Source organism: Octodon degus, unplaced genomic scaffold (assembly GCF_000260255.1).
Source record: "Octodon degus isolate 3935 unplaced genomic scaffold, OctDeg1.0 scaffold00011, whole genome shotgun sequence".
Lineage (NCBI taxonomy): Eukaryota > Metazoa > Chordata > Mammalia > Rodentia > Octodontidae > Octodon > Octodon degus.
In genome coordinates this window covers 15093166-15115222 of record NW_004524587.1, presented here as the reverse complement: position 1 = coordinate 15115222, position 22057 = coordinate 15093166, and the positions used below count along the sequence as shown (strand labels likewise).

The following is a 22057-nucleotide window of genomic DNA, read 5'->3' as shown; positions in this document are numbered from 1 at the left end:
CCCAGCACCACATGCCAGCCAGCCGCGCCCCCTGGTGGGCTGAGCTGGCCACACACACACACACACACACACACACACACACAATAAATAAATGTAAAAAAAAATTTAAAAAAATAAAAAAATCTAGTTTGGGGCCAGGGAGATGGCTCAGTGGAATAAGTGCTTCCTTGGCAAGCACAGGGTTCTGAGTTCAATCCCCGGTTCTGCCAAAAAAAAAAAAAATCTAGTTTTGTGGAGACCAGATGATCTACAAATGGTTGTTGGAATGGTGTTATTAATATTTCTACCTCTGCAATGTCAACAATTTAGTAATTCAGGTTCTCACCACTCCAGACCTAGATTCCTTCTATAATCTCCCATGTGACCTCCTTGCCTCCAACTTCATCCTTGCTATTGCATTTTTTATAGTTGTAGGTTAATTTTCCTTAAAAAAATTCTTTTTCAATTTCAGCACACCCCAGTGAAAACCTTCAGAGTTCTCTGTTATTCTCCAGACAAAACCCCCACTCCTGAGTCAGCACTGCCAGGACTCTCTTCCTGATTGGGCCTTTTTATCCCAGAGCTTCCTCAATCCTTCCTCCTTACTGTCCTATAAACACAATATGTGTATTTTTTTGAGGGGTAGATTTGGGTGTCTTTCCTAAAATGCCCTTCCTTAAACTTGACTTAACCAGCCCCATTCTGATCTCTCCTCGCCTTTTCAGTTGCTGAGCATATAAGAGGTGTGCAGTCAGAATTTACTGAATTAAGGACAGATGCTCCTCTACTCTTTTTCACCAAAAGTTTGCTTAGGGAAGGGGTGGGGAGATAAAGCAGATCATTACTAAGAGAAGAATTACTGAGGGTACAGCCTTGGCAAGAGAGGAAGACATAAGGGAGATTATTGATGGGGACAGGGGCTGACAAGCCCCCACTTCTGGGGGGGACAGCAAGGAACCCTTCCTTAACTAAGGTAGTGGTTATCCTGTCTTTTGGGATGAGTAGGTAAACCAGGAACAGAGGTAGAAGGTAACAAACTTGTTATTACTGGGGATGGGGCATGATTTATTAAGCTGAGAAGAGGGTGGTCTTTGTAGAAGGACTAGAGAAGATAGTGGATGAGGATGGTGCAGCCATCTCATGACACAACTCCTAATGGGCTAAAAGCGGTATGATGTATCATCCATAGGATCTATGGGGACGGATGGATATCCTCTGGGGTTAAGAAGAAAGGGATGCCATTGAAGGAGACTCACTGAAGTGAGAGCAGGCTGATTTTTGCTAAAAGGGAGCACTTTAGGATTGATGGTAGAGTGTCTTATCTATTATGGGCAGCAGAATGGGGCTGAAAACCTTCAGGACAAAAGGGATGGAGAAGCCATTCCCAGAAGCCACAGAGGACAAAATCTGTTATCTCCTGCCCCACCAGAGCAGAGCATTCTTCTTTTTAGCTAAGCAGAAGGAACAAAATCTCCTGGTGTGAAAGGAGTAGGGGAAGCCATCACTTGGGGCTTAAGGTCTGGGGAGCAAATCTGTCTTCGCTGAAGGACCTCAGCGACCATTCCCAGTTGATGAGAAGGAAGCAGTCTGTTCCCCACTGTCAGTGGAACGACCATCCTAAGGGTCCAATCGGGTAATATCGGTTACCCTTCTGGGTCCATGGGATTTAAAGAATATCTTCCACATTTGAGGGGTAAAAGGATGGCCATCTCAAGAAAAGGGGTAGGCAGGAGGTCTGTCCTTGTGAAGTGACAGTGTTGCCATCTCCTGGGGCCGATGGGGAAAAAGGATGGCTCCCCAAGCTAACGGGACAGAATGGCCCAAAAGCGGGCCGTTACCCAGACCTTGCAGGTCCTGGGATCCGCCCGGCGGGTCGTTTCCGCCAGGCGAGAGCGGAGGGGCAAGCTAACAGCCCCTCCCCAAAGTGCGGGACGTCGAGGGCGGGACCTGTCCAGAGCTAAGCCTGAGGACAGCTTCCTCTCACCTCCAGGGGCAGCGACTCCGCCATCTCATCCCTGCAGTCTCCGCCCCCGCGCAAGGCTTTCTGGGAGGTGTAGTCCCACTCGTTCTGCAGGCGGTGCTTAAAAAGGAAGTAGCTCTGACTTCCGTCCAAGAAACTGACGACTTTGGTCTGCACCGGAAGTGCATGGTCTGCCGATGTGGTTCCTACTGACTGTGGTTTCAGTAGCTTGCCCTCGTTTCCCCTGCTGGTTATTTGCGTCGTATAATGGCGGTAAGTAGGGTAGGGTGCCCATCAGAAAATCGCTCTAGGCTGAGGCAGTAAAAACAGTCGAAGGAGAGCAGGGGATGTAGGGTTGGCCAGAGGGAGGCGCTATCCAGTGGCCAGACTACAGCACGCTGGATCTGGGGATGGGCAGGAGGTGGTGGCGCAGGACCTTACAAGAACTACTTCTAGAGGAAAGGTGGGCATCACTTGTAGATATGAACTGCCGCAGCAGAGGCTGCAGAGGGAGTTATTTAACACCACGCAAACAGTGCCCCTGGAGGGGTTGGCAGCCCAAAGCTGAACCTTAGCAGGCTAGCTAGAAGAGGTGTTAGGCTAGGGTTGATTGTTTTCTGAGCCAGGAGGAAGCGATCATAGGTGGAGGTGCTCTGAAGATGGTGTCAGCTCTCGACCGGATGGGCTGGAGGAGGGGTGGACATCCTAGGGACTGTACGAGATTTGAGTACCTAACCAGGCTGGTTTGGAAAGTGAGGATTTTTTTTGAGAAGAGACCTGACGGCATCTCATCATCCCTCTGCAGCCCAAGGGCAAAGTGGGCACAAGAGGGAAGAAGCAGATATTTGAAGAGAACAAAGAGACCCTGAAGTTCTACCTGCGAATCATTCTGGGGGCCAATGTAAGTACCAGTCTCCTTTCTTCTGTGCCCACTTAGTCCCGCAACTCCTAGATCTATTTGGTGAGGGTTAGTGGTACCAGCCAAGGCACCAAAAAGAGAGACTGTAGGGGAGTGGCTCAAGGGTAGACCACTCAGCTAGCATGTGTGAGGAATTAGCCCCCATCACTGAAAAATCCCAACCAGCCAACAACAAAAACCCCAGAAGGGATCAGTGCACATAGAAAGTGCTGAGTAGTAAAAGCAAAATCAAAAAGCAATGGAGTGAGTCCCAGCTGGATTTCACAGCCCTTTCTACCCCAGATACACAAAGGCTTTATTCTTAGGCTGATTATTTGTGTATCAGCAGAGTATGAGTACTTGGACTCAGAAAGCAGGACTCTTACTAATCCTGTAAGAAAAGTCTAGCACCTCCTAAAACCTTGTCTGATTCTTGGTCAGAGTTGAGGGAAGCCCTTGGTTTGGGAGTAGTATTTGTTCCCCAACCCGATCCTGTGTTTGCTTGTAGGCCATTTACTGCCTTGTGACCTTGGTTTTCTTCTACTCATCTGCCTCATTTTGGGCCTGGGTAAGTGTCCCCATTTTGGAAAGTGGGTGAGTGTATAGGGTCAATGGCTGGTTTTTTAAATTTTGTTTTTTAGGGGTCTACAGGCAGTCTTACTACTAGATCAGACTCATAGTGATTCTCCCGTTTACAGCCTCCCAAGTGCTGGGATTACAGGCATGCGCCTCCAGGCCCAGTCTCAGTTGCTGTCTCAGCTCACTCCAGGGGCAAGGCCAACACAGCAGGCTCAGAGATCAAATCCCCAGCCCCTGTACCTGCTTGCAGATGCTTTAATCCACTGAGCTATTTGACTGGCCCTCAATGGCTTTTTTTGGCAGAACGGGGGATTGAACTCAGGCCCTTGTGCTTGCCAGGAAAGCATTTATTCTATTGAGCCATCTCACTGGCCAATGGCTGGTTTTTGATGCTTGTATTCTTGCTCTGCAGGTTGCCCTGGCCTTTAGTTTGGCAGTATATGGGGCTAGCTACCACTCTATGTGCTCGATGGCTCGTGCAGCCTTCTCTGAGGATGGATCCTTGATGGATGGTGGCATGGACCTCAACATGGAGCAGGGAATGGCAGAGTGAGTGTCCCCCACCGCCAGCCCAGGTGAGCGGGCCTCAGGGCTGGGGCACTGGGGCCCAGAGAGCCCAAGACCCACAACCTGTAACTTGAAGGGAGTAGGAGGGAACTGAACAGGGACCCATCCACTGCCTTTATAGCATCCCTTCTATCCATAGGCACCTCAAGGATGTGATCCTACTGACAGCCATTGTGCAGGTGCTCAGCTGCTTCTCGCTCTACATCTGGACCTTCTGGCTTCTGGTGCGTGGGCTGGGATTCCTAAGAGCGAGCCACTATCCTCAACCTTTATTCTTTGCACTAGACTTTGTTATCTTCTCTTTTCTAGGCTCCAGGCCGGGCCCTTTACCTCCTATGGGTGAATGTGCTGGGCCCTTGGTTCACAGCAGACAGTGGCACCCCAGCACCAGAGCACAATGAAAAACGGCAGCGCCGACAGGAGCGGCGGCAGATGAAGCGGTTGTAGTCATTAATATTGTGGCCATAGGTTGCTGGGTGACTATCAGGCTGCATGTCCTCTGTGCCTGGAGCAGTGAGTGCCTAGTCCAGGGCCAAAAGTAGCCCAAGGTAGAGGATTGTTGAATAAATGTTTTAGAATGTGGCTAATGGTTGTCTGGGTGATAATAAGGACAAAGCAGGAAGAACCAGTCCTATGGTATACACGTGGGGGTAGGAGTGTTGAAAGAGGAAAAAAGAATTGGGTGTGGTGTATGGGAGCCTGAAGTAGGGGGATTGCAAGTTCAATCTCATCCTGGGCAATTTAGCCTCGATGTGAAAAAAGGGCTAGGGATGTAGCTTAGCACAAAGTCCATGGGGTCTATTCCCAGTACCCCTCCCCCACCAAATTGAGGAAAAAGACTTTTTTTGCAGAACCGGGGATTGAACTCAGGCCCTTGAGCTTGCCAGGCAAGCGTTTATTCTACTGAGTTATTGCCCCAGCCCCCCAAAAGACTCTTAGATTAGCTAAGAAAACTTTATTTTACTCCCTGAGCAGGGAGCTCACATACACTCATGTACAAACATACACACACTCGCCCTAATACTGCTAAAAGCACTGGCCCCTAGGCACAGTGTTCAGGGACCAGAATTCTGTTCTGGGTCCTCTTCGCTCTAGTCTCTTACACTACAGGCTTGCATGTAGATGGCTTCCTGGAGGCAGCACCCTCACACCTCCAGTCCAGGGGTCTTGCTCAGTCCTAGTGCCTGCACCAGGTCATCTCCAAGCCCACTCTTCAATGTTCGTCTCACTGCAGAGACAGAATAGGGTTGGAGAGGGTTGAGGAGTTAAGATGGGCAGTAGGCTTATGGAACATACTTACAAGACTTTCGGTTGCCACGGGAACGCTTCCTTTCCCGAGTAGCTAAGGCTCGAGGACTGTTCTTAGTTACTGATTGCACTAACAGGTCCATGATCTCATCTGATGTATCGCTGGGTAAACTTGAGCCTGGGGTTTCATCAGGCAGTGCAGTGGAGGGCCCCACTGTTATGGGCATGGTTGAAGAGCTGCTCTGGACCATGCCTGAGGGAGACCAGGTAGGGAGGTCAGGCCAGTGTGGTGTAGGACGCATTTCCCCCCAGCAGCTATGGGTTCTACCTCTGCTGCGGCGGCTGTGTGTAGTGTCCTCCGTCCTGTTGGTCAGTAGACTCTTCATACTGGCATGACTGTTGGCATCACCCTGGCCTGGCCCACTCCCCACAGCCACTGGGACAGATGGATTGTTGGGGACTTCCCCAGTCACACCTGAGAACTTCTCTGTCTGGAGAAGGGACAAGGGTGAGTAGGGGAAAAGAACCATGGGAGTGGCAGTTGTAATTTGGAAGGATCGGGATCCACCTCAGTGATCATGCGTCCCCGGGTCTTGTTACGTTCACGGTAAGTGGCCCGCTTCTTCTGTTGCTGCAGTACCCGTTCCCAGCAAGTCCGATACTCAAGTGCAAACTCTCGCAGAATGTGGCAGAATTGCATGATGCGTACTTCACGAGCTGCCTGTGCAGTGTAACCCAGGTAGAGCAGGAAGCCGTGGAACCTAGGCAGGTTGGAATGGGAAGGGACGTGGAGCCCTGCTTGGTGTTTGAGGAATGGTGGCGGCAGTCCTACCTCTCCCTGCTTCACACCCCTACCTGTTGTAGACACGCCGGTGCACTACCTTCAGCATGGCAACACGACGGGAGCACTGGGCCAGGAAGTGGGTGAGGCGGGCACGCAGGGCTGGAGCCAGCTCATGCTTGGCCAAGCTCCGTAAGCTTTCCTCTGCCGTCCGGCTCCGGCGCTCCAGCTGCCCCAGGTTCTCACTCAACTGCTCAAAGTCTACCTGGAAAAACAAGTGAGGGCCTGGGCCTGGTGGTACTTGCCTGTAATTGTAGCACTTAGGAGCCTGAAGCAAGAATATTGCAACTTCAAAGACACCTAGGGCTACAGAACAAGTTCAAGGCCAGTTGGACAACACAGTGAGACCCTGTCTAAAAACAACCAAATAGTACATGTGTTATCCTACCATAGGTTGAGACACAGCCTGAGGCTGCTTCTGTGCCAAGCTGGCCAGCCTTGGCCTTAGAGACATGGCTTGAGATTTTGCCTCTGTTCTATAAAGCCACATAATCTAATGCAAAAAGTCCATTTAATTTACAAGAAACAGACAAGACTTGTTGAAGGTAGTAGCAGATAAACAGACCCAAAGACAGTAGGTATGGCCAAGACAAGAAAAAATAGTAGTTCACCCACCTATAGTAGCACACCCTGCCATAGCAGCTCAAATAAGTAGGAAGACCCAGATCCAGAAAATAGTGTACACCATGCCACAACCAATCTCAGTCTGATCTCTGGTTGATGCTAACCTTGGCACAGCGGGTCAGGGCAGGGATCTCTGAGTAGAGGTCGGAGGAATCAGGCCGGGTCTGGAGTACCAGACAGCAGAGATGGTACAGCAGTGACTGCCGGCGCACCGTGTCCTTCACCTCTGACACCTTCTCCAGGTAGCTCAATTCAAAGCCACTGCTCTAAAAGAACACTCTCTGAGCTTGAGCCTGGATAGTTCCAGAGCCCTGACTCCATCCAGCCTGTGTACCCTCACTCACCTGGGACCCATTGAGGAAGTTGCCCACAGCCAGCAAGGTAGCCAGGATGCATCGGAAGGTGGTGTTCTGTACCAGCTGTTCCATGCCCACTTTTAGGTCAAACAGTGGCTCTGCAATTTCCTGGTATGGGGGACCAGGTGCCCTCAGATTACACAGTTATCACTGTTTGCCCATCCATTCTGCCTTTCCCACTCCGTGACCCAGATACCCGTTCCATGCTGTCATAGTCCAGCTTGAAGGCCCAGAGTTGTAGGCGGGCAGCCAGGCCCCCGATGGAAGCAAGAGTCATCAGGAAATTCTCAGCTGGGCCCAGGGGCACATCAGGGTTGGCTAGCTGGGCTTCCTGGATTTTCTGCTTTTCCTCCTCCGTGGGCATCATGGTCAGTAGCTTCTGAGGATGCAGCCATCACCCCACATAGATCCCTCAGTTGTAGGCCTGAGAATTTTGGCCCCAACTCTTAGGACATCAGGGGAGTCCAAGGGCCTGGTGAATGCCCTGTCGAGCCCATGGTCACTACTGGAGGATTTGGAAATGCCCACTGACCAAGGAGGAAGGCCAGTCCTCCCACCTCCTCTCACACACATAGGGTATCTTTACCTCAATGCCATCCTTGCTGACAGCAAATTCATCAAAGTTGAGCAGGGCAGCCTTAATAACATGCACAGGTGGCAAAGTGGTTAGGCCAATGTTGATGGCATTGCTGCGCTTGGGGTCCAGTACTACGGTCATTGTCCGGCGGCCCTCACCAGCTTTCTGCAAGATTTGAGGAAGAACTGTCAGATTGGGAGGACTAGCTGGGGCAACAATTGAAGAGGGCACTCCAACATCCTTTAAAATATCTTAATGAGGGCCTGGGTTTGATCCCTGGTACCACATGGCTTGCAGGCGTGCTGGCCACCAAAACCAGATGTGGATTACACAGGCGTGTGTAATCCCAGCGCTGGTGGGGGGGGGGGCTGAGATGGGAGGGTCACTGAGTAAGCTGAGCTGCATAGCAAGACCCAGTACCAAATAGAGATTTTTTTTTTTTTTTTTTTTTTTGAACAGGGGATTGAACTCAGGCCCTTGCACTTGCCAGGGAAGCGCTTATTCCACTGAGCCATCTCCCCAGCCCCAAGATTTTTTAAAAATTAAATGGCTTAATGATCCCATAGCTGGCAACTGGAGACTGGGAGAAGCTGATTCTAGAGAAAGCCCTGCCAATTCCTTGATTGACTGATTGATTTTCGAGACAGTTCTCTATGCAGTTTAGGCTGAACTGTCTTTATTGCCCAGGCTGGCCCTGAATTTGCAGCAGTCTTCCTGCCCGAGCTTCCCAAGTGCAAGGATTATAGGCATGTACCATCACACCCAGCTCCCAATCCCTTGACAGCCCCAAATCCCTCTCAGTTCTTTGCCTCCATTTTTCTATGTGCAAAAAGAGGGGCTAGCTTGAATAGCTCAGCTCTTTGCACTCTAATTCCCCTTGCCTTTGGGTTTACCTTGGAAGGAAGCACATCTTTCACTCGTGATTCAAAGAGGTGTTCCAGCCGTGCTTTGTCCACTGAAACAGGCTCAAGCAAGGCCCACAGAGTCGGGGAGGGCCCAAAGTGGCTTCCAGAACCCATATGACCCCCAGCTAGCTTCAGCTCCCGCCAGAAGAGTTTTACTGTCTTCTTCTTGGTGGGGTGGAGTGGGCCATCAAGTGTTGAAGGGGGAGGAGGAGGAGCAGCCAGAGGTGGAGGTGGGGGGCAGGGACCTTTGATGGATAGAGGAAGTGGGGGTGGAGGAGGTGGGGGTCCTCCACATTGCAAGGGCAGTAGAGGTGGTGGAGGTGGGATCCCTTTTCCAGCCTCCACAGACTCCACATTCAACAGGTCCTGGTCTTCATCTTCCCCCAAATCTGAGAAGTCCAGGTCTCCAATGCAGAGCTTGGATACCCGAGTAGAGATCCCCTGGATGGGCTCAGCCTTGGGGCTTGGTGGTGTCAGTGGCTCCTTGTGCTCTGGCTCAAGGCTCTGCTGGGGCTGGAGCAAGAGTCGGGAAACAGTGCTCTGGGGTGTTCTGGGTGCAGAGGCTGGCTCTGGGGAGTCCCACAGTTCCTGAGTGCCTAAAGAAAAGGAAGCAACTGTCAGCATCATTCTCTCTGTGAACATCACAGTGTATTCTGGATTCTGCCCACCTGCCTACCTACCTGGAGATCCATCTGCTTCATCTGATGTGCCCTTTGCCAGTGCCTCTGCCCGGCCCTGGGCCAGCGCAGCCTGCTTTTCTGTTTCTGCTGCTGCCATATTTTCCAAAAACCGGGCTCTGAGGGAAGGTACTTGTCAGTGACAGTGCCTGTCTCAAGTCCAGCCCAGGGAGATGCACATTCTGTTCTGGGCTCGACACTGCACTCACTATGGGCACACACAGGCACACAGTACAGTCCATGCACTGAGCAGACCCCGACCCCCTAAAGGCCAGCTTTTTTTCAATTCCTGACTTCTTTTTCAGAATGGGGGATCAAACTCAGGACCTTGTGCTTGCCAGGCAGGCACTTAAACCTCTGAGCTATCTCCCTAGCCCAGGCCAGCTTCTTTTCATTATGTCTGAGAAAAGTTACAGCCTACCCAGCATTCTGAGGTCTAAGTATAGGGGAAAGTCCTGCTTAACATCTAACTTGCAACACTGCTCATGCTGTGTTGATTTTTTCTTTTTCTGTTCTGATACTAGACAGAAACTTTTATAGCAGGGGAAGGGGATGGCTGTCCCAATCAGGCAGTCCCTCCCTTGGCATGCCTGTCAGTTTCTGAGCTATAGTCCATGTCCAGGAAAGGGTCTGGTAAATGATAGGCACTCAGTTTCTACTGAAATAATGAAAGTGACCCAGTATATTTTTTCTGGACCCTCCTGCCTCTATGTATCCCTAGTCATTGCTCTTCTCTCAGTCTTAGATTGCTCCCCAACCCACACAGCACACAGCACTCTAGATCCCCTCCCTGCCCTATTCCCAAGCTCATATGTACCCCCATTTTAGTTTAAGCTGTTAAGGTATCACTAAAGAAGCAGAGTCAACTATGATGCTAGAACACTTTCCTAGTGCTTCTTCTTTGGGTTACTTAGAAGGCACAAGTCTAATGGTGGGGGATGCTGAGAGCCCTCCAGCTCAGGCTGCATGGGGCCAGAGGAAACCCCTGACGGGAAAGCAATGCTGAAGCCCTCGGCACATGGCAGGCCTCACAGGCTAGCTTCTGTACTTACTCTAGCCTGGCCTGCCCAGTAGGGGACTGGGGGACAGGTGGGCTCTCTGGGGCCCTGGTTGAGGGATGAGAGGAAGAGATGGTAATTGTGGTGCCAGTTCTACCCCCAAACCCACTTGCACCCACACAGACCTGAGCAGTGGTAACGGTTCCTTCCCAGGCATGGGGTGGGAAGGGAAGCGGGACATAGAAAATGCAAGTGCAGGGAAGAGACTGACATGAACCAGGGCAGGATGATGTAGAGGTGTAAAGAGCAGAACAAGAGTAGCAGAGAAACATAAAGACAGAAAGGAAGCAGACAGGACACAAGAGGCAAAAAGAGGTGGAACATCAGGAGATAAAAGAGCAGCCGCAGGAGGAAGGGTCCAGACAGAGCCGAACCCCACCGCCCAGCAGTCACTTACCAAACGGGAGCAGTTTGGTGAAGTCTGGAAAGAAAGAGAAAGCACGCGTTTGGGCAGAGGAGGCTGAGGGCCCGTGAAAGGGCACAAAGTGGAGGGACAGTTGGAGACAGGATTCTGGGGGCTGCCACCATCTTCCCACTTACTTGTACACGCTCCTCTCTGCGGAGCTATCAATGGAGGATGCCAAGGAAATGGGAAAGAGGTTCGCGGAGGTATACAGGCCAGAGGCTAAGCCAGCTGGGTTGGAGACTGGACTTGGCAGTGCAGGGCCAGTGGAGGAGGTGGGGTCTATCGATGAGGCGGGGCCTGTGGGGCTAGAGGAAGGGTCTGTCAGCAGACAGCCCCCCCTGGCAGATTCACCACTCCCCATTTACCCAAGTTAGTACTGACCCAGCTTCCGGGGCACGAACAAAGTAGCCTCCACCCTCCAGAGATCTGCGGCTCCTCTTGCCTTCCTCTGAATGCTTTCTTCGCTCCCGCCGACCACCCGCAGTGGCAGCGGCTGCGGCTTCCTCCATGTCTCCATCCTCCAACCGCAGGTTGCTCTGGCAGAGGTGGACCAAGGAATAAGCACCTGAATTAGGTGGGCAGGGTGGTGGGGAGCTGCACCTCTTTCCTTCATTCTCCCATTTCCAGCCTACCTCATAGAGCATAAGCTGTGTGCGCAGGTCGACATCGGTGCCAGCGGTGCCCAGGTGGCGCTGGACCATTGCTTCCATACCCTGCTGCTCCAGTGCATCTGTCACATCGTAGAAGGAGTCCTGGTCTGGGAGTGCTGCCAGCGTCTGCAGCATGGGGACAGCAAGCCAGGGCTGAGGCATGGCAACCACAGGCCAGCAGCCCCAGCCACCCAGAGTTGACACCTAGTCCCCACCCACACCTTGTTGATGAGAGTGATAGTGTACACCAATAGCTCGGCATCAGCACCATTCTTCTGCTCTAGGATGGACATCAGATTGGCCCAGGGGAGAGTACCTGCCACACAGAAAAAGATTGATTATATGGGGCTGGTAAGAGAGAGCTCTGAGTGGCAGGGGAGGGGGAGAAAGGTTCTGACCTGTGGTGCTGGCCACAGAGTTCACTGCCTGGATGAAAAGTGGTGCGTTGCTCTCAGAATATTCTACAAACACCAGCAGCAGCTTCAGAGCCGTCTTCACCACCAAGCGGGACTGAGGGGAAAGTTCATGTGTGAGTGGGGTTTGGGCCAGACATGTGTCAGTTCCTGCAGGACAGTGGGAAGGACTCCTGGGGCTGGACCTGGACCGAAGTCTAGTCAGAAAGATCATTGCTTCAAATTTTCTAGGTTTAGAGGGGCTTCAGACTTGTTCCATTCTAGCCCACTTTGCAGAAGAAGGAACTGAGGTCCAGAGAGAAGGAATGGGAAAAGGATGCATGGCCACTTACCAGGCTGGCACACAGTGTATACAGCCACTGCACTGTCTCACTGTGGGCCACCACCCCCAGCATCCCGTCCACAAAAAGCATCAGCTGGCCCAGGGCTGAAGACACAGAAATGGGAAGAGGTTAGGGGTGGGTTATGGGGATAGAGCTCATGGGGAAGGAATGGGGCTGACCTCGGAGGATGTAGCTCTGGTAGTTGTGATCAGCAGCAGCACCCACACGGATCAGGCAATTCAGCCCCTCTGAGTGCACGAATTCAGGCACCAAGTCCTTGTCTTCCTGGAGGCACCAGGGAGAAGTTTAGGAAGGCTCAGGCTGGACCCCCCCGCCCTCGGCCCACTCCTGGGCCTCACCTGGAAGATCTGCTTCAGTGAGAAGAGAGAGCGGCGGAGTTCAGGGCCACTGGAGCCATACAACTTTTCTGCAAGGGGTAGGTAGGCATGAAACCTTCACAGGGACATAAACACTGGCTTCCTCTACTAGAATACAATTGTAACCGCCAGTAAAAAAATTTCTGCAATTCTCCATCTTTCCTGTCCTCCATTTCCTGTCTGGGCACTCTCTGCTACGACCATTATTATAGTCTTGCTGTGCCCAGTGGGGCAGGAGAGTACATCTGATTGCCATTCTACTCCATCTAGTCAACAAGTCAGAAAGAAGGTGGGCTATGTGCAGAGGACAGGGAAGGACTGCTGGACACAGATCCTTCACATACTCACCCAGGATAGCGTTGACCCTCACGGAGAGCTGGGTCCGCAGGATCACTGTGGGCTTCCGACCTTTGCTGGAATTAAGAAGCCTCATCAGCCATTCCCAGCCTGTTCCTCAGGTCCTGTCCCCCAGAGTCAAGCCAATCAAACACCTCTTTCTGCCAACCCTGCCCAGCTCCTTCCTTCCCCACTACCACTGTAAGGCTCAAGTGTAGAAAGACAGGGTGTGTGCCACAGGTATCTCAAGTATGTAGCAGAGCTCCCCCTCCAACCCTGGATAGCAGGTCATGCTGGCAAGGCTTTGGGATTCCCCTGGCATGTTTCCTGGGGCCATAGGAGGTGACCCATGGGCCAGGATATGATGAAGTGTCTCAGCTGCTGACACTTGAGCCAGCCACTAGGGGGAACAAGGGTGGGGGTTCCATCCATGCCAGCTCCCTGCATTGGAGAGGCAAGGGCTCCCTCGCTTCCGTGGCTCTGACCTGATCTCTTCATAGAAACTCTCCAGCATCTCCCGCTGCTCTTCCAAGGACAACTCCAAATCCAGGTAGTATCCAGAGGGAGATACTTGCAGGGCACAGTCCTCCAGCTGGTGGCAAAGGGAACAGCTCTAAGGAATGGTGCTAGTTTGGATGTTGATAGTCTCCAAAGGTCCATGTGAAGTGGCAGAACCTTAGTGCAGTAAGGCCTTGTAGAAGGCCCTCAGGTATCCGCAAGGTGGGTTATGGGACCCCAGCCAGTGCAGTCTTTCTCTTTGCTTCCTGGATCATGATATGTAAACATTTTGTTGTGCCACAGACTCCTAACATGATGTGACTGACATGCTCAAAAGAGGCCCAAAGAAATGAGGCCACCCTTTGCCAGGTGTGGTGGCATATTCCTATAACCTGGGCACTCTAGGAAGCTAAGGCAGGAGGATCAAAAGTTTAAGCTTAGCCCAGGCAACTTAGTGAGGTCCTGTCTCAAAATAAAAAATGGCTGGAGGTGTGGTTCAGTGTGAAGGCCCTAGGTTCAATCCCTAGTACCACAAAAAAGCAGGAAGGGAGACTAAAACTTCCAGAATGGGGGCCAGGGAGATGGCTCAGTGGAATAAGTGCTTCCCTGGTAAGTGCAAGGGCCTGAGTTCAATCCCCTGTTCCGCTCCCACCCCCCCAAAAAACCTTCCAGAACCATAAGTCAAAAGAAATCCCTCCCCCAAGGCAAAGTCCTGCTTTATAGTTCAGGCTGGCCTCAAACTTGTTATATACCCTATGCTGGCCTTGTACTCACAATCCTGCCTCAGCCTTCTGAGTGCTGGGATTAAGGGTATATTTCACTTTTTAATCTCTTAAGAAATTAACTGCCACAGGTATTTCATTATAATAGCTCAAAGCTCCTACAGATATGTATGAAGACCTTATGACCTCTGACCTCCTGCTTGGGATGGGGTAGAGAGGCATACAAGGCTTTACACTGTAGCTATGCCTTTCTTCAGCAATTTTTTTTTTTAAACAACCATTTCTAAAGTGCCTACTATGCACAGCCCATTTGTTTCAGGTGCCAATCTTTATTGCCCATTTTACATAGCATCTCTTCTCCTGGTTAATACCTACCTATTCTTTAGGTTTCAGGTTAGATAAATTTTTTTTTGGGGGGGAACTGGGGACTGAACTCAGGCCCTTGCACTTGCCAGGCAAGCGCTTATTCTACTGAGCTATTTCCCCAGCCCCTAGAGAAAATTTTTGCCAAGACTTCCTGACCAATGCTTTATTCTATTTTATTTTTGTGGCCAACTTAGCCCACCCTGGGGGCAGGGCTAGGGTGGCATGTGATGCCAGGGATTGAACTGCAGTCCCTGCGCTTTTGCCTAAGCTTGCCTAAGCAGGCGCTTTAGACCACTGAGCTATCTCACCAGCCCCTGACCAGTGCTTTATGATCCACTGTTTGTGGGTTCCCTCCAAGGCCTTTGGCATAGCATTAGCATATCCTCAACTCTAGTCTTTTTGCTCATTAATTGTGCTGTCCAGGTTGAGGCATCCTATTTGGCTTCCTGCTGTATCTGCAGAGCCTAGCACAACATGTGGTAAATAGCACTCACAAATGGGCTAATGATCACAAATGAGAAGGGACATGGACAGGAAATAGGAGGAAGTTTGTGCTTTTGAGGAAGGTCACAGCCTTGTGGGGTGATAAGGTGCAGCCACAAAGCCTTAAAGCCATAGAGAAAGTGTGAAGCCTGCAGTGAGGTGCAAACTCAACTGAAAGAGCTGGGAGCGTGGTTGTCTCTGCAGGCAGCATGGTAAGAAACGGGCTGACCCACAAACTCTCCAGTCCCTCTCCACTTCAGGGGCTTTGCCCTCTGAAGGCTACAGGTACAGCTGGACTTATAATTTCAGAGTCTGACTCAGTGTACCACGAAACACTGAAACCCATGTCTATAACAGGAAGGGACATTATGCTCTACCCATGTATCTATTTCCTTCGTTTCCCTCCCCCAAGCCTGGCTGTTCACCACTACCACTAGGAATAGCACTTGATGCCTAAGAAGTGCCTGAAGAGGCGACTGCAGTCTAAGGGTAGTATGACTCTCCCAGATATCACGGTCATAGCACGGTGTTGGCATGCAGGTCTACGTGAAGTCCCCTCCACTTCAGTAACTCTGGCCTTTGCAGTTCCAGGATGCAGAGAAGGCCCATCTCTGGAGAGGCAGTGGTCTTCTGATTGCCATTTCAATGGACAAATCAATGCCAATATTTATCCTACTGTTTGGTCAGCCCTGCCCTTCTCTGGACTCCACCTAAAGGCTTCTAACTGTCTTTGGTCTCCTGAGGGGACTAGGAGGCCAGCTTCTGCCTGTTTAGTACCTCTGCTCTGGCCTGACCTGCTCTTTCCTGACAGTTTAGCCTGTGGGGCCACTGCTGGGTGACACCCTCACCCCTCCTCTTGGAACACAAGACAAATACTTCAGCCTGTTTTCTGTCCCACTTCCTGCCTAGCTGCTTGCCTTCCCCTGGGTGCCTTGGGTGGGCCTGGCTTCTTTTCTCTCCCTGGGAGCAGATACATCTTCTCCAGTGCCTACTGGGGAGTGCTGGGGGAGATAGCTCAGTAGAATAAGCGCTTGCCTGGCAAGCGCAAGGGACTGAGTTCAATCCCTGGTTCTGCCAAAAAAAAAGAAAAAAGTAATCCAGAATAGTAATACATTTAGGGCTGATATAGCTCCTCGTCTATTAATCCAGTGCCTACTGGGGACAGGCCTGAAAGAGGGCACTAAGGCCGGGACATCTTTCTCAGGGTTAGCTCAGCTGAGAACAACTTCACATTCCTCTTGATCCTTCTTCCCACATAGTAACTCCACTCCCATCCTGGTCCAGCTGTCTCTCCCAACATCCCCCCAGATCACTCACATATATGACAACTCATTCATTCATACACTCATGATTCAGGCTAGTTTTAGGTTAGGTATAAAGGACATAGCAGAAACCCACCACTGCTTCAACCTTCTCTTCCAGCCCAGTGCAGCGTAAGTTTGATTCAAAAAAGCTCACAAATAAATGTCAAATCACAACTTCCATGAGAGCTAAGAGAGGGCAAGTGCAGACTGCTGTGCACATTATGAACACCATGAATACCCAAAGCTGATGACACACCTGATAATCACTCACACACTCAGGTATATGGTCAGTATGACTGCGCACAGGGCAAAGGAGCACACCCACAGAGGAGTTAGGCCCACCATGCTGTCCTTCTGTGCTGCATGTGCACTTGCTTGTTCCTATTCCAGAGAAACAGAAAATGGCCCTCTCCTTCCACAACACCATTTGGGGAGGGGCCTGAAGTCTAGGTGGTTCATCTCCCTTAGCTTCCCCAGTTAACCAAATTTAACTCTTTTCCTCCATGGCAGTAGATTTGACCTCCTCAGACACTACCTTTCTGAGCCTACCACGGATCCATTTCTGAGAAGGTGGTCCAGGGCTAACTCCCATTGCCAGGATCATGTGTCCCCACCCCATCCCAGATGTCTATCCTGGTGGAGGTAGTTGGTAGTGGGCTGGGGTCAGGCAGGCAATAAAGAGGAAAACTTCCTGTCAGCGGGATGGTACTTATCCCTCACACTCTAGGTCCCTTTCTGGGGTCATCATTCTGAGAGCCAAACCTCTGGGCCTTGTTTCTCACACCCTGGGACTGGGCCAGGCCTGCGCAAGACCAAATCCTGGTCCCTGCTGACAGTGCTTAGGGTCAGCACACAGCACAGCTCACATTCTGGCTCTTGTCTTCTTCACTTCTCTGTCTCTATCTTGGGATAGAGTCCCTCCCCATTCTTCCTAGGCTCAGCCCCACACTTTACTTCTGGGCTCTGGCTTTTGTGGCAGGCTAAACCCATTGGCTACATGTTGCCCTTCATTTGTACTTTTGTTGTTGTGATGCTGGGGATTAAAGCCAAGACCTTTACCCTGAGTTACATCTCCAGCCCCTTCTTACTGTTTATTTTGAGACCAGACCTTGCTAAGTGGCAGACCTGCTCAGGCTGGGCTTGAACTTGTGATCCTCCTGCCTCAGCTTCCCAGAGTGCTAGGATTACTTTACATATGGTTTTATAAACAGGGTCAAACTGAGCCATGGAGTTTACTCTTTTAATTTTTTTATAACAGTATAATCAAGTGGGAGTGACTACTCAGGGGAAGGAGCGAAGATGGAGATGAGGGCAAAAATCACATGCTGAAGGACTCTATTTTAGGAAATAACTGGTCCACTGCCTCTTTCAACTCCTTCCCTGTAAACACAGGACCCTGTACTCTGAAGATCCTCCTTTCCTATTATCATGGGTCTCCAGCTAGACTGTGCTTCCTGGATGACATGGATGGGCCTTGGGGAAGAAATCCACATTTCTAATGCCTTCTCTGTGCTAGATACCAGGCTGCATATTTCTTGATTCTCCAGCTAATCTTTTTACAGGTGAGGAAGTTAAGACTCAGAAACTCAGTAAATTGCTCCAGGCAACACAGCTACTTGACCCAGATCTTGAGTAGACGAACCTTGGAAGTTCTCCAGGGAACCCTGAAGGAGAGATAGAGTGAGGGCTGGAGACTGCCCCTTCAGCTTCCTGGACTCTACAAATACCCCAAACTGGTCCTCCCAGTTCCAGCAAGAGGAAACACAAATGAACATACAGCATATAGGTTAGGGTAACACAACCACAGACCTGGGTCCTAGCGTCCATCACTATGCTACAGCCTAGCTTCTCTGGCCCAGAAAGGCCAGAAGATGGAACATGCTGGCTTCAGTGAAAGCAACTCATGCCCACACCCCAGTTTTCTAGTCTCCCAAAGAGACTTCCATAGCAGGGACTAAAGAACTTAGTTCATCACAAGAGACTCCTCAGGACCCTTTCCGTAGGTTTCTATGTTAGCAAGTCAGTCTTAAACTTCTACCTCCTTGCCATGAGGCATCCAAAAGGATAAAGAGAGGCTGGAATAGGTAGGTTGGAATTAAGTGAGGACATATTCCAGGACAGCATCTTCTGTCTTACTCAGATCTTTAGCCACCACTTTCAAGGGGGAAACAAAAGCTGCTGGTAATGACCAGATTCCTAAGGCTATCCTTATTTCTAGGAAGAAGAGACTCCTTTAGCCTTTGCAGGAAAGTAGAGAAACATTTCAGGTCCCCTTTCCCAGAGCCGAGAGAGAAGTCAAGAGTTACTCCAAATGTGGCTAGGCCTGCAGGTCTCAGAGAAAGCTCTTGAATCCCTTCCCAGAGAAGAGGGACTGGGTACCTCTGGTTTAGGAGATAAGATGCCAGAAGACCAACTCTCGCCTGGGTTAGGGACAAGTCCTTAGGCTTGGAGATAAGATGCCAGAGGGCCAATTCTCCCTGGGGGCAGGAACAAGCCTTTGGGGCTGGAAGAGGCTTTTGCACAGATGGAAAAAAAAAAAAACACACACACACAAAAAAAACACTTCTGAGCGCCTCTGGGGACACCAGGCCTGACTCAAGGCACTACTAGGCTCCCTCTACCAATAAGGCCAGAAGATGAGTCAGAGACTGTGGCCAGGAGCTTCCTCCTAGACTCAGGAAATGAGCAAGGGCTTTCTCAGACCTTCAAGCTGCTCTGAATGGTTTGAAAGGGAGCCCCCAGGGGAAATCTATGGCCAATGGGATGTGGGGGTGGAGCAAGCGAGTGGGAGACAGAGACCGGCAGACCCAGCTTCTATACACGCCCATGAAGGGTGCAGGGATGATAGAGGCCAGTGCCCAGAAAGGGACGGTAGAAATACTTTTTCCGTCTCCTGTCTTCTCCAGGACAGCTGTACACCAGATCCCAGATAGCTGTATGCAGGATGAATTAGTGGACAGACAATCCTTCCCTCTTAATTCTGCCCTACAACCTGGGACAGGGATGCCTGGGTTTGGGGTCCATTTCTCCCTTCTAGAAGTCTTAGAAAGGCAGACCTGAGTCATGTCTGGGCCCCTGGGGGACCCACTTACAGGATGAAGGGAGAGAACCAGCTGTTGACATTTCCTGAAGAGGGGCCCTGCTCCCCCCTCTCTTAGCTCTCTGATGTCTCCTCTGCCCTATTCTCAGTCCTTCCTCCAGCCTTCTATTCTGGGCCTGTGGTCACAGTTTATATTTGGGATGAGCACATCATGGTGCATCTAACCATTCCTAGAGTAGCTGCCAGTTCTAGGGAGTCCTGACTCCAGACACTATTGTAACTTAGCATGCCCATCCAGTCCCCAAATTTTCCCAAAGGGGGAAGGGACATCCTCAGGTACTCCAGGTGGGAGATCCTAAAAAGGGACTGACAAAGACACTCTGAGTTTGGGATGGATGACTTACATTCTCTATGGGGCACAGTGGTGTCCTCGGCTAGGAAGCAGAGGACAGGCACCTGGTAGGGTAGGGAACTGCCCCCCAACCACCTTTTTTTTTGTGGTGCTGGGAATCCAACTCAGGCCCTTGTACATGCTAATCACGTGTAGGAGATGGGTTTCTAAATGAGAAGGGATGGTTCCTGGTCTCTCTCCCTCAGCTGACCTCCCAGACCTGTCCCCTGATGTGAAGAAGGGCATTCGTCCTCCTGTCCTATGTGGGGAAATGGGAGGAATATTATCATCCCTCTGGTGCTCCATCCTTATTCTTTTTTTCCCCCATAATTTTATTGATAAATAGCAATGAGACAGTTGCAAATCAAATCAGTAGGACAGTTTCAATAATTAACATACTGCATACATTCTTCCTAGTGGTTAATTACTGTACAAGAATCATTCTATTCATCCATCCTTATTCTGAACCAGGAATTCCAGGAGCCTGAACAGCCTCAGTTCAGTACCCCTTTCCCTTTTCTGAATGCCAGGTGGCCTCTGGCCAGACACACTTCTTTGAGGTCCACTTCGATTTGTCCCCTCAAATTTGCAGGACAAAAAGGGTCTGCATCAAAACAATGGAGGTGGACAGTGCACTGCATCTTTCCAGCTGTGGCCTTGAAGCTTTATTTCCTAAACTCTAGTCACCCCCACCGTCTGCACCCGGAGGCAGAGGCGGGGCTGCCCAAGGAATGCAAGCTGGGGGCCTGCTGCCCGGGGCACATTCCAGGGGAGACCCCGGGCCTAGGGGGCATGTTTGCGCAACTCTGCACACAGCTGAAGCACCCCCACCGACATCTCTCCTCTTCCCCGCTACTCAGGGCAGATTGGCTGACAAGGAATCCAGGAGTGGTAGTGCGCCTCCCAGAGTCCTGGCCCGGAAACAGAAGGCCGGAAAGGACTGCCTGCGGGGGGCTGAGCGCCGCAAGCCGAAGGGAAGGTCATCTGGAAAAAGGCCTCTCCCGCGTAGTACAAGGTCGGCCTTGGGACCTGATCAAACTAGGGAAGGCCAGCGATTTAAAATTAGCCGGGCCTGGCCATCTCCCTTCCAAGCGCTGGCCTGCTGCGGATGCGGGGGTAGGGTGGTGACTCAAAGGGCTTTTCCACCCGTGCAGTCTCTCGCGTTCTGCACAAGCTCAGGCTCGGCTGCTCCCTGGGGACTCCCCTTACCCCAAGGAATCCCTTCTTGGCCAGTCCCCCATCCTTATTTCAGCTTGAGCCCAAACTACAACAAAGAGACTTGGTCCCACAGGTCCCAAACTAGCCCTCAGACACCGCCCCAGCCCAAGCCACCTTCAGTGGCCCGCCCCGGTACCGCCTCTCCTAATAGCCCCACCTCCACCTCACCTGAAGCTGGTGGAAACCGCTCCCTCCCCAGCTCCGCCTCCTGGGTCTGCAGGAGACTAACTACTACAGTGAGGGTGTCTAGGGCAGCCACCGTGGCATAGGCTAGCGAGTGGACCCCGGGCACTTCAGAAGACCTCACTTTGAGAGAGCAGTCAGGGTGGCGCAGACCACCAGCTCTCGTCTTCTCTCTGAAGTCCCTAGAACTCCAGCCCAAGACTTTTCCAGAGGAGAGGACTGGCTCCTGCTTCTCGAGAGGCACCTCCCACTAGCTTTCTCGGTGCATACCCTGAACCTCCAATAGCCTCAACCCTTCTCCACCACCCTCACCTTGAGTGGCGCCCCCAGCAGGCGGTGCAGCGCTGCTATCTGCGCGCTCAAAGGCAGCGCTCCGTCCAAGGTACAGGTGGGAGCCCGGCGTGGCTCCGGGAAGTTGGCACATGCAAAGGGATCAGTGTCTTCCAGGTACTGAACCCTTACAGTCACCACTGATACCGGCTCCCCGTCCCCGCGGTCTTCCCCGCCCGCCATGGCTCGGCCGCCCGTTCACACCGCGAGCCTCAGTGTCCCTGCCAGGGGCCAGCTTCGCCTCGACTGGCTCCGCTGTTTGGGCCGGGCTGGACCGGACGCTGTCGGAGGGGCGGAGCGAGCCAGGCGGGGCCGAGGAAGGGGGTGGGGCCAAGACGAGGCCCCGAACTGGCGCTGGGGGCACACGGATAGGGGCGGGGTTTACGACAGCCACTCAGAGAGCCCGGCGCGATCCCGTTAGTTTCCTCTTTAGGAGGCGGGAAAACCCGAGCTTCCCCCATTCGGAGGGCGCGGGAAGGCAGGAGAGGCTTTCTTAGGTTCGGGGCTAAGTGAGGCTGAGCTTCACCGGAGAATGTTAAAGCCGGTGGGGCAGAAGTTTCTTCAGAGAGGTCCGTTCTCCCTTGAGGCCCGAATTCCTACAGCTTGAGATACCAGTCAGTAACAGGTTCTCAGTTTGGAGCAAAAACTGGAAAATAGATTCCACTGAAGAACAGAATCAGTTCCTTTAAGTAGTGCGTAGAAGGACGGGTAGCTCTTTCTCGAATAGGATGAGTCAGTCTGAGGAGGC

At 51.6% G+C, this 22057-nt stretch overlaps 3 protein-coding genes across 9 annotated transcripts in view; 1 reads left to right on the top strand and 2 right to left on the bottom strand.

Moving 5' to 3' along the window:
- The window catches only part of Lrrc29 (leucine rich repeat containing 29), a 23781-nt gene extending 21746 nt beyond the window's left edge, over positions 1–2035 (bottom strand). For all 5 annotated transcript variants that reach the window (XM_023709431.1, XM_004625879.2, XM_023709432.1 and 2 more), the window contains exon 1: positions 1964–2035. In XM_023709431.1, coding sequence (XP_023565199.1) covers positions 1964–1987 — 24 coding nt within the window. In that variant the 5' untranslated portion in view covers positions 1988–2035. The remainder of the gene's footprint in view (positions 1–1963) is intronic.
- A 67-nt stretch (positions 2036–2102) lies between these two features.
- On the top strand, positions 2103–4566 carry Tmem208 (transmembrane protein 208). Its single transcript, XM_004625878.2, has 6 exons — positions 2103–2212; positions 2745–2840; positions 3346–3405; positions 3829–3965; positions 4123–4207; positions 4293–4566. The coding sequence occupies exons 1-6, from the start codon at positions 2207–2209 to the stop codon at positions 4428–4430; spliced, it is 522 nt and encodes a 173-aa protein (XP_004625935.1). The 5' UTR covers positions 2103–2206; the 3' UTR covers positions 4431–4566.
- A 357-nt stretch (positions 4567–4923) lies between these two features.
- Positions 4924–21560, bottom strand: Fhod1 (formin homology 2 domain containing 1). 3 transcript variants are annotated; one of them, XM_023709308.1, is made up of 24 exons: positions 21292–21560; positions 13260–13366; positions 12787–12851; positions 12421–12488; positions 12241–12346; positions 12071–12165; positions 11724–11835; positions 11547–11641; positions 11308–11451; positions 11057–11211; positions 10810–10980; positions 10667–10690; positions 10264–10317; positions 9215–9330; positions 8523–9130; positions 7639–7794; positions 7249–7431; positions 7041–7160; positions 6801–6962; positions 6087–6277; positions 5800–5992; positions 5560–5722; positions 5284–5484; positions 4924–5211 (listed from the first exon to the last, which is right to left on the bottom strand). In XM_023709308.1, exons 1-24 carry the CDS (start codon positions 21490–21492, stop codon positions 5129–5131), a joined length of 3573 nt encoding a protein of 1190 aa, XP_023565076.1. In that variant the 5' UTR covers positions 21493–21560; the 3' UTR covers positions 4924–5128. The 3 variants fall into 3 exon arrangements, with proteins under 3 accessions (XP_023565076.1, XP_023565077.1, XP_004625934.1); XM_023709309.1 differs by lacking the exon at positions 21292–21560 and adding an exon at positions 20965–21190; XM_004625877.2 differs by lacking the exons at positions 10264–10317; positions 10667–10690.
- Positions 21561–22057: the final 497 nt, after the last annotated feature.